This window comes from Oncorhynchus masou, chromosome 6 (assembly GCF_036934945.1).
Source record: "Oncorhynchus masou masou isolate Uvic2021 chromosome 6, UVic_Omas_1.1, whole genome shotgun sequence".
NCBI classification, from domain to species: Eukaryota; Metazoa; Chordata; class Actinopteri; order Salmoniformes; family Salmonidae; genus Oncorhynchus; species Oncorhynchus masou.
The window spans coordinates 71,521,643-71,532,765 of NC_088217.1; the positions used below are offsets into that span (position 1 = coordinate 71,521,643).

The window sequence follows — 11,123 nt, forward strand, 5'->3', positions numbered from 1 at the left end:
GCATTTTTATACATAATCCTAAGCATGATAGGATGTTAATTACTGAATTAGCACAGGAACTACACCTGTGTGGAAGCACCTGCTTTCAATAAATCAAATCAAGGTTCTCCCAATCTTTCTATATATTTTGTGTCCCTCATTTAGTCACTGTTTCCATAGTTACCTGTACGTGTGAGCTGACATATACTGTATCTTACTCTGTTTCCATAGTTACCTGTACGTGTGAGCTGACATATACTCTATCTTACTCTGTTTCTACAGTGAGATCGACAAGAACCTTGATCACATGACCAACATGAGGAAGGACAAGTGGCTGATCGAGGGCAAACTCAAAAAGTAAGTGGTGTGTGTGTGTGTGTGTGTGTGTGTGTGTGTGTGTGTGTGTGTGTGTGTGTGTGTGTGTGTGTGTGTGTGCTTCTGAAATCTCACCTGTGTGTTTCTCTCTCTCCAGGTTGAGGACCATCCATGCCAAACGGACCGGGAAGAGAGATACCAGCATGGGAGGGGAGGAGGCCCAGCCCCTGGGTACGCCCTCCTCTGGCCTCAAACGCAAGAGAAAGGCCGGAGCAGAAAGCGACGACGACGATGAAGAAGACGAAGACAGCGACGACCTGGCCGATGAAGATGACGAGGAAGAGGAGGAGGAGATGAAGAAGGGGAAGAAAGTGGAAACGTGTGACGAGGACGATGGGGACCAATCAACTAGTGTGGAGGAGCTGGAGAAACAGATAGAGAAGCTAGCCAAGGTAAGTCCTTCCTTCCGGAGATCTGAGATTTCCATCTCTATGGACGAACAATACTAAATAGTTAGATATTATTGATTCATTGATTTAGTTATAACTCAGGCCATGGCGTTCTTGCTTGGTTTCACAGCAACAGCACCAGGTGAGGAGGAAGCTGTTTGAGGCGTCCCACTCCCTGCGCTCCATGATGTACGGCCAGGACCGGTACCGCCGGCGCTACTGGGTTCTGCCCCACTGTGGAGGGGTCTTCATCGAGGCCATGGAGAGCGGAGAAGCTGCAGGGGAGCTGGAGAACGAGAGGGAGAGGAGGAGGGCGGCAGCAGGGGAGGTGCACATCAAGGAGGAGCCGCAGGAGGAGGAGGTGCAGAAGAAGAAACCTGGGGGCGTCGGTGGGGAGGAGAGGAGCGTCTACACCCCCGTGGGGTCAGAGGAAGGGAAGGAGGAGAAGAAAAGTTCTCCCAATCTTTTCCTCTTGCAGTCAGCCTCTCTCTCCAAACTGACCACGCTCCTCCACGCCGCTAAGGAAGTGGCCAAGGCAACCCGCGAAGCCGAGGCAGACCCCCATCCCAAATACAATGGCAGCCCCACTCCACTCTCTGTTACCACGACAACAATAACAACACCACCATCCTATCCCGCCCACAACGCCTCTCTACCCGCCTTACCTACAAGCTCCTGTGCGTCGACAGCACCTAACCTGCCATGCGAGGAGGCCAAACCCGGCTACCCCTCCTCCACCTCGTCTCCCTCCTCGTTCTCCTCCCTCCTGAGCCCCCCACCCCAGCTTTTCAGCCCTATGAAGAACTCCACCCTAATCCCTAACCCTCCACAGCTCCAGTACCTCCCCAGTGACCAGCTCCTCAGGGTCCTGACAGAGAGGAGCGGTCACTGGTTCACCCTGCTCCCCCGCTCCCCCTGTGACGACACCTCCATCACCACCTCTCCCTCCCCAGGGCCCGGCCCTCTCCAGTCCTCCCCGCTGCCCTCCTCCAGCCTCACGCGGCCCAGGTCTCCCCCGGCCTCCCCCGCCCTGCCTCTCACCCCCTCGGCAGCGTCGGCCTCAGCCAGCCCCCACCATCCAGCTGGCTTCATCAACTACCCTCTGTCAGCCCTGCAGGTGAGTACGCTGCCAGGACAGACCCCTTATCCTAATGATTTATACTGGTAGTAGAAGCTGATAATGGAAAATCCTATGAATAAATGTAACATCAGAAGAATGTAGGTTCTGTTTGAAGCTATAGCCCTAAGTGTAGTGATACACATTAGTTTTTCTAATCATGATATTGAAGTGTCTCTGTATGTATCTCTCCCCTCTAGGGTAAGGCTGGCGGGTCGTTGCTGGGTCTCTCAGCGTTCTGCGGTGGCTGGCCCAGTGGAATGCTGAGCCCCAGCCAGCTGCCCTTCTGCAGCAGCCCCCTGCCAGGCCACTCAGGCCTCAGCTCCGTGGAGGGCAGTGCCAACGCGGCGCCCAGCGTCTCCAGCAAGAGCGAGTCGCCTGTTCCTCCCGGCGAGAAGCTCTCGTCCACGGTGCCCTCTCCCGCCATGATGGAGGTGCCCAAGCACTCGGATCACCCCACACCACGGCCCATCCCAGAGGGTGAGCGTGTGTGGGATGAGTCATATATTTATTCAGTTAACCTTTATTAATTCACCGAGTCATAAGAATGAATCATTTATTTTGTTCCACTGGGTGGAAGAAAGGAATCTCTTGAGGAGAGAGAACAGCACTGGAGTGTGTTCTGTATCAGAATAGATAGATCTATTTAGATCTATTTCAAGGGGGCATTATATTGTCTTAAGTTCTTTTTCTGAAAAATGTCTATATGTTTATTTATTTATGTGTGTGTTGTGTGTTGTGTGTGTGTGTGTGTGTGGTGTGTGGTGTGTGGTGTGTGTGTGTGTTGTGTGGTGTGTGTGTGGTGTGTGTGTGTATGGTGTGTGTGTGTGTGTGGTGTGTGGTGTGTGGTGTGTGGTGTGTGTGTGTGTGTGTGTGTGTGCTCAGAGATGCTGTCAGGCTGGTGGCGGGTGTCAGACATTGAAGAGCTGCGCTCCCTGGTGGAGTCCCTCCACAGCCGGGGAGTCAGAGAGAAGGTCCTGCACCGACAGGTGCACAAATACATGGAGCTCATCCCACAGGTCTGCACCAAGCACCGAGACGGTGAGTACTAATTCAGACACGAACACAGGCGGTAGGTCACTCAGTTGGTTGGCTGGTAAGTCCCTCACTTACCCAATCTTTAGCAATCCGCATAGCCTTTACAGAGTAGATGTAGCCAACAGATCCCGATGAATAAAGTAGCTTTGATTTTGTGTCAGTGAAACTGAGCAGCACTCCGACTGGCAAGCCCAGACTTTCACAAAGACTTTTGCGTTGGAGTCTGATTGAGCACTGTGTTATGACAGCCCCGAGTGGTTCTACCCCTACTGAGCAGCACTCCAAGCACCTGCGCTTCACAATGAGTTGACATTTGGTACATGACGCATGACTGACTGCTCAATATGAGTCTGACATCAAAGCCAGATTTGTAAACGTTCACATGGTTTCTGATTGAACAGCTCTTTGTGTCTGGATATTGAATTCTTAATCTCTGTGTGTGTGTGTGTGGGTGTGTGTGTGTGTGTGTGTTGTGTGCGTGTGCTTGTGTGCGTGTGTGTGTGTGCGTGTGTGGTAAGAGTGTGTGTGGTTTTGTAGTTGCGTTGGGGAGGGAGTATCGAGCGACAAAAGCAAGGCCGTGGGTGTTGGGTCTGATGTGCGAATAATATGTATGCGGCGTCTATGGAGTGTATGACTGGTCTCTAATGCCGTCCCGCCTCCCCAATCTGCAGCGGCCATGATAGAGCTGTGTGAGCTGGAGGAGAGCCAGGTGAGTGTGGAGTCAGTGCGGGGGTGGTGTGTGGAGGAGCAGGCCATGGAGATGGACATTGCTGTGCTGCAGCAGGTGGAGGAGCTGGAGAGGAAGGTCACCACCGCCAGCCTGCAGGTGAAGGTAAACAACAACAACGACATCAACAAATGAGAAGCTTCCTTTTATTATAGCTCTTATCCTTTATCCATTGGAGAAAATATAGGCCTCTGTTTGAAAGTAGTGAATAGTAGCGGGGGCCACTTGCTAACCTTTTCAAGTCTAAATGTTAACCAAGATCTAGTGACAGTGGCCAGGGAATAGGTTGTTATTTAAGACCGTAGGAGTTTGAACCTAAAGACTGCATTACCCAACATTCTCTGCGCAGGGCTGGATGTACCCCGAGCCCCAATCAGAGAGGGAGGACCTGGTCTACCACGAGCACAAGCCCCTCCCCAAACACCAACCAGCGGCGGGCGGCGCTGGCGACAAAGACCAACCGGAGGACAAGGCGGACCACAAGGCGGGCGGCGTGGTGCGTCACGCGGACAACCCTCTGGACATAGCGGTGACGCGGCTGGCGGACCTGGAGAGGAACATCGAGAGGAGGTACCTGAGAAGCCCCTTAGGTACCACCATTCAGATCAGGCTGGATAATGTGGGGGCTATCGGTACCGTCACTGTCCCCGCTCCCTCCAGTAGTGCTGACAGGGAAGGGTAGGTCATCCACTCAGCATTCAACACTTCTGTGTGCTTTTCCTGTGTCATTTGTCAAAAACACATCTACCTATGCTGTCCTCTTTTTGCTTTCGCCTCTTTTTTATTGTGTATTTTATTTTATGGTCGTCTCCTGGTTTGGGGTTGACTCACAGGGTGGTGAATGTTTTTTCCCGTTTACTTTTTCTGGCCGTCTGCATGGTGTTATGCGTCAGTAATCATCCACCTCGCCCCCCCCCCCCACCATTATTTTTCCTCCTCTCCCGGCATATGCATAGGTGTCATATTTGTATGTTTCCTGTTTGTATGCGTCCATCCCTCTGACATCTGCGTTGCCTTCCACAGGGGCGAGGAGGAGGTGGCCCATGGGATGAAGGTGTGGAGGAAGGCCCTGGGCGACGTCCGCAGTGCCGCCCAGCTGGCCATGTGTCTCCAGCAGCTCCAGAAGTCCATCGCCTGGGAGAGGTCCATCATGAAAGTGGTAAAAGCTCAACGACTGTAGCTGGCTGGCATGGAATTTCAATATGTTAGGGAAGTGAATACTAAGGGAAGTGAATACTGTGTGTCATTGGAGAGCATTTGAATCCCAAGGCCATTTCAAGTCCCTTAGGGAATGGGTTCCAATGTAAATCTTGGTAAATGTTGATTCGTAATCCATCCCTTGGGTTTGAGGTGACACTGTGTTGCCTGCTTTCAGTACTGTCAGATCTGCAGGAAGGGTGACAACGAGGACCTGCTCCTGCTGTGTGACGGCTGTGACAAAGGCTGCCACACGTACTGTCACAAACCCAAGATCACCACCATCCCCGAGGGGGACTGGTACTGCCCCGCCTGCATATCCAAGGTGACCCAAACTGTCCCGGCAACTATTCAACATTTACATATCCTACCTTACTGTAGAAGTGTGTCAGCCATACATATCAGGCATGTACATTATTTCAAAGTACATCATGTAACTGTCATTTTCATATCATATATTATTTCAAAGTAGGTCATTCAACAACACTGTGTACACGATATGCTAAGTGCCATTGCTTTGTAAGTACATCTGCATGAATCTTTGTCCTCCTCCCCTCTCCCCTCAGGCAAGCGGCCCGTCTCCCAAGAACAAGAAGCCACCCAGCAAACCGGTGGCGGGTGGAAGCGGGAAGAAACCCACCGCTGCCGAGGCCAAGCGGAACGGGAAGCAGGCCGGCAACAGTAACGGTAACGTGGAGGTGTCAGAGGACGACTCGGCGAGCGCCAGCGGCACCCCGAAGAAAGGAGGAGGAGCGAAAGAGCCCCCCAGCAGGAAGAGGAAAGGAGAGGAGAGCCCCGCCCTGTCCAAGGAACCGCCCACACCTCAGTCACCCAGTCAGGAGAGCCCTGTGGTGTGTGTGAAGAGAGCCAAGACAGCCAGAGACAACAACAGAGATCTGGGTTTGTGCAGGTACCGTACTACAAAATTAAACCTTTGAGTCATTTTCTAAGCACAAGTATCAGCACTTTAATCAGTGAGTTGCTGATGGAAATGTAGATGCGGGTTGTAAATGTATTTGCCTGGGGCATTGCGTTCAGCCTCTTTTAAATAATTGAAGGTTCCAATGTACTGTTAACATTCCCTTTGTGACGTGTGTCTGTGTGTGTGTTCTCTTCTGCAGGGTGCTCCTGGCTGAGTTGGAGCGTCACCAGGATGCCTGGCCCTTCCTCAACCCCGTCAACACCAAGGGGATCCCTGGTTACAGGAAGGTCATCAAGAAGCCCATGGACTTCGCCACCATCAGAGAGAAGCTCGTCAGCAGCCAGTGAGTTCACTATTAATATGACACAGTTACTATCCACTCCCTAGTAGTCACACTATGACTAACCCAGAGTTTTTTTGCTGATCTAGTCACGTAACCAGGAAAAGATAACATAACAATTGAGTGTTTTACTCATTTACTCAAAATGATCTGTTCCTCTCGTTTCAGGTATCAGAATCTGGAGACTTTCATTATTGACGTCAACCTGGTTTTTGATAACTGTGAAAAGTTTAATGAAGACAATTCAGACATTGGGCGAGCGGGACACAACATGAGGAAGTTCTTTGATAAGAGATGGACAGAGCTTCTCAATCAAATAAACTAATCCATCAATTTGGATGTTGTTTTACCGATCATCATCACTGTCTCGAACCAGACCTCAAGTAAAGTTCTATTTGACATTTCATAGCAGAGGCACCACGTTTTGGGAATGACAAGATGATGATGCTGGTCCCTCTGTACTTTGGGACGAACCCGGGGCAGTTAAAGTGAAATGTCAACAGACAGACTTGTAATGCTAGTGTTGCTACAGTACAACAGGGATCCAAACACCCAAAGAGTCCCACACAATGTCAACCGGGTGTCTTAGTGCAATACCATTTCCTGTTCAAGATCATTGCACTGAATCCTCATCCTGCTCAACCACCCAAGATGCATCTGCGGTAGAATACTTTCCACTACTTGTAAATAGACGTTTTATTTTTTATTTAATCGTATTATAGTGAATGTATTTAATTTTTTAATAATTATTTATGAATCAATAAATAAAATAAAAAAGGTCCACATCATTTTCTATGAAAAGGAAGAATCAGCTCAACTGCTTTGAATCGAAAGGAATGTCTATCTTTGTGTTTGACTTTTATTAGATTTTTTTCCCAAATATGAAACAAAGCCAAGAAAAAAAATTGCTGTTTACACTGTTCTATGCTTTTGGGAACCAGAGGACTGTAATCATTACGTTAAAACTGTACAACTGCATTTAATTACAAAAATTGCAGAAAAACAGTCAGACAATGGTGATACATGTATATATACTGTTTATTAATGTCAATATTCAAGTCTTGTTTGGAACGAATTGTTTAAAATATCAGATATTGTTTATGCCTTAGAATGATTGTAGCATTCTATTCTATTTTAGTGAAAGTGATTAAAAAAAAACATTATAAATATTGTTTGTACAATATATACATATCCTCTGCAAACACTGTGGTATCCTTAATCTTGGTAGTGCCTACCCTTCCAACAGGGGCGTAGGGGATATAATTTTTGGGGTTTTTCCATTTTTATGATGACATTATTTTTATATAATTTAAATCCAACATGGCCTCCAAAGTCTGACAGTGACACAGTAATCTTTCCTCTCCATACAGAAAGAGAAAAACAAACGACGTTTAAGTATTTTTTTGGTCTTTTTTTTCCATGAAACATTTCCCCACATCTGCCTTGCCACAGTACAGAGGACGTAAGGCCATTTGTAACCACTGTGTTTGAATCTTGCTGTGTGTCGTGGCCTAATGGAGGCAGCTAGAGTTTTTTGTACCCAAGTCAGAGTACTTGAAGTTACTTTATTTAAGATATTGTGGAAAAAAAGTATCATTCTTTTTGTAGGAGCTTTATTTTTCACTAGTGTGTGGCACGGACCTATTAAAGGATGTTTTTCAACCTAGTTTCACTCTGGGTGTGTTATTTTCCCTCTAGCCTGTGTCATGAGACATGCAATTTTAATTTGGATGATGTGAGTGGGGAAGAGAATACCATTTTAGATTTGCAATGCTTTTGGGTAGCACATGAATGTAGTACCTATTCAATTTAGGGCCTATTTTGGATGTTTTTCGACCTAGTTTCACTCTGGGTGTGTTATTTTCCCTCTTCTACCTACCCTGTGTCATGAATCATGCCATTTTAATTTGGTTGATTTGAGTGGGGAGGAGAATACCTTTGTAGTTTTGCTATGCTTTTGGGTTGCACATTAATGTAGTACCTATTCAATTTAGGGCCTATTTTGGCCCCTCAAATCACCTACTTCTACTAGCCCTTTTGTTCACACAAATATAAAATAATTTGATACATCTAGCCTATGAGTATATGATAATGACTAATAGGGTTTAGATTAGAATCTAGACTTTGGAGATCGAGTCATTTTTAGATCTGTCAAAACATGAAAGGGTAGCCTACAAGGAGAACTTTCAGTTTGCTGTCATTGTGAATGGGTTTAATGTTGTTTGGACATGATTGATGGGTGGTCCTCCAGATTAAAAAAAAAAAAATTGATAACGCATTTCCTGCATTTTTAAAGGCCCAATGCAGTCATTTTTATCTCAATATCAAATCATTTCTGGGGAACAATTAAGTAACTTACTGTAATAGCTTTCCATGACAATGGTCAAAAAGAAACGACAATTATTTTTAAGCAATCAATGGTAGTGACAGGGGAATGTGAACATCAAACCAAATATGGAGTTGATTTCAGGTTATTTTGGTCACAGGGATCATAAGGCCCTCACCCTTCCATTGATTTTTAGCTAGTGATGGCTAAAGTTAGCTACGTTTGTAGTGGCTGTTTAAAGACAACCGAACCATGGATTACAATTTCTCCTGGCCCATAGACTACTTACAGGGTGGGGAACCATGTAACAACAAGTGAAAAAAATCATAAACTACTCATTTAAGTTAGTAACCTTGGACAAGTAAGCCTTTGTATGAAGCTACTTGATGTACAAGTACACCCCCTGGACAGGTTGCTATTCTGTTGCAGGGCCTTCCCTCCAATCCATCTCCTTAATGCTGAGTGCCAAGTAGAGAGGCATCAGGTCCCAATTTTAGAGTCATTGTTTTGGACTTGACCAGGGATCGAACCCCCAACCTTCCAATCTCACTAACAAAAATGACAAATTGAATAAAATCGATCTATCCATTTGTATAACTACATTTTTTTATGGCCAAAAGGACATTCTTTGATAGACAATAACTTTCGTATTTTCATGAGTGTCTGAGTTTAGGTCACTGGAACCTTAATTGTGGTGCACTGGCTCATGGTAATGAATTCAGTGGAATAAGTTGAATGGTATAAAATACATCAAACACATGGTTTCCATGTGCTTGATGCCATTCCATTTGCTCCGTCCTCCCCTCAGTAGCCTCCAGTGGCTTAGGTCCATAACTGGCCTCTAACTGCTTACACTGCTTTCAAGGCAAGGCAACATGGTTTCTTTCTGCGTTTCTCTAACTTTTTTGTGCCAGGGACATGGCCTTCCTCCGAAGAGTGCTTGGGTGAAACATGATTAATAACCACCTCTAATTCAAAATACCTATTTTTGTATGTGTTTTCTCTATAACTAGGCCTACGAGGCCTATGTTAACACATATAGTAATAACATGGACCATCAAGCTATTCAATTCGCTATTGGACACCTGGGGGCTCCCAACACTTAGGGCTCCCGAGTGCCGCAGGGGTCTAAGGCACTGGGGGGGGGGGGGGGGGGGGCAAAATAGCCCTCTGGAATATTATATTCACTTATATGCCGACGATGCCTATGTTTTTCCAAAATATCAACATTTATCATCGATAAAGAGGTTTGTTTGGAACCTCTCTGTACTGGCTCTGACATTTCCGACTTGTTAACTAGTCGTAGTTATACACATGCCCAACCAATTAGCAAGTCGGAAATTTCAGAGTTAAGACGAGCACGTGAATGCGGCTATGGGTATATGACTTGGGTGACTGGAGTCTTTGACCATTTTTAGGGCCTTCCTCTGACACCGTCAATAGAAAGAAATAGTAATGGAATATTTTTGTAGGCACTAACTCAGCCATTGATTCGTTGGACAAAGCCTATGAGAAAATTAATAGAGCTTTTATATGGTTTTTGGATAAACTATCTCATGTGCTTTGTTCTATGAGATCATTTTAAGCATTTATGCAAACAAAAAAATCACAACGCACATAAAAGGCTTCATAATTCATAAAGTTCACATTAACTGACTGATATTATCTCATAGAACAAAATGTATAAGATCCCCCCCTAAACCTGTGTTTAACCTCAGACCATATTTTCGACGTTAATCTCAAAACCATATTCCTTCCCATGAATTTTCCCACATGGGAATGGCTGAACGAACTCATTTCCGGTTTTTATTACTGCAGGTTGCAAGCTCCATGGTTCATACTTCGAGAAGGGGACGAAGCAGCATCCCAAAATTGCGTCGTGAGTATGAGCGAGTGGGTGTGTCGAAATTAAAGTAGTGGGCGTGTGGAAAGTAGTGGGTGTGTCGAAAGCGCTCTGCTTTACGTTAGACGGGTTTGATTGTTTTTTTAAATGTATTTCTTGAGTGGTAGCAAATCTGCACAATTAGCTGATTCCCTGTCCATTTCGACACACCTACTCGCCACATGGTGCGTTCAAGATAAATGGGAACTCGGATAAAAACGAGGTCAAATCATTGCGTCAGTGATCTTAAGGTTGTTTAGTCGAAGCTCTCGAAAGAGGCCCGAGTTCCCAACTTGGAATTCTGAGGATGACCGTTCAAAACTACTTTTCCAAATCAGAGCTCGTTTTGTCACGAGTTCCCAGTTGTCTTGAACGCACTGAAGTTTGGGGGAAGGCCATCATGGTCAGCTGACCATATGACAGCGTGCATGACCAGGAAGTAAACAATGAACATAGACTCACAAAGAGGTAAGAAAATAAACACATCCCACTTTAGTTAGAATATAAAATAATACTGGCTTTGTATTTACACGTATTTGTTATAATACAAACTAAACAACAGGAGCATATAGTGATGCTGTTGCGCGAACAGCTAGACTAGCTAAATGGTTAGTTAACTAGCTAGCCAGCAGATCCGACACCTTATGCTTGCTTATAACTAAAGCTGCACTACAGGGTCGGACAGGCCGTTTGCATGAAGGTGCGCTATGCTTAAATCACTCCGCCATTTCTGGTTGCTAAAATGTCGAAGAGTTCGCCAAATACCAATTTATGGGTCATAAAAGGCAAGTATAGTGTAGATAATCATTTTACCATCTAAACTGCTGTGAA

At 46.0% G+C, this 11,123-nt stretch overlaps 1 protein-coding gene across 1 annotated transcript in view; it reads left to right on the forward strand.

The window, feature by feature from the left end:
- LOC135542569 (bromodomain adjacent to zinc finger domain protein 2B-like) overlaps nt 1–7,750 on the forward strand; it is a 72,936-nt gene extending 65,186 nt beyond the window's left edge. The window contains 12 exon segments of the mRNA XM_064969652.1: nt 262–336; nt 452–746; nt 874–1,860; nt 2,061–2,340; nt 2,746–2,901; nt 3,570–3,730; nt 3,975–4,303; nt 4,649–4,784; nt 5,001–5,147; nt 5,389–5,732; nt 5,944–6,087; nt 6,253–7,750. Of these exon segments, the coding sequence (XP_064825724.1) occupies nt 262–336; nt 452–746; nt 874–1,860; nt 2,061–2,340; nt 2,746–2,901; nt 3,570–3,730; nt 3,975–4,303; nt 4,649–4,784; nt 5,001–5,147; nt 5,389–5,732; nt 5,944–6,087; nt 6,253–6,409 (3,211 nt within the window). The 3' untranslated portion in view covers nt 6,410–7,750.
- Nucleotides 7,751–11,123: the final 3,373 nt, after the last annotated feature.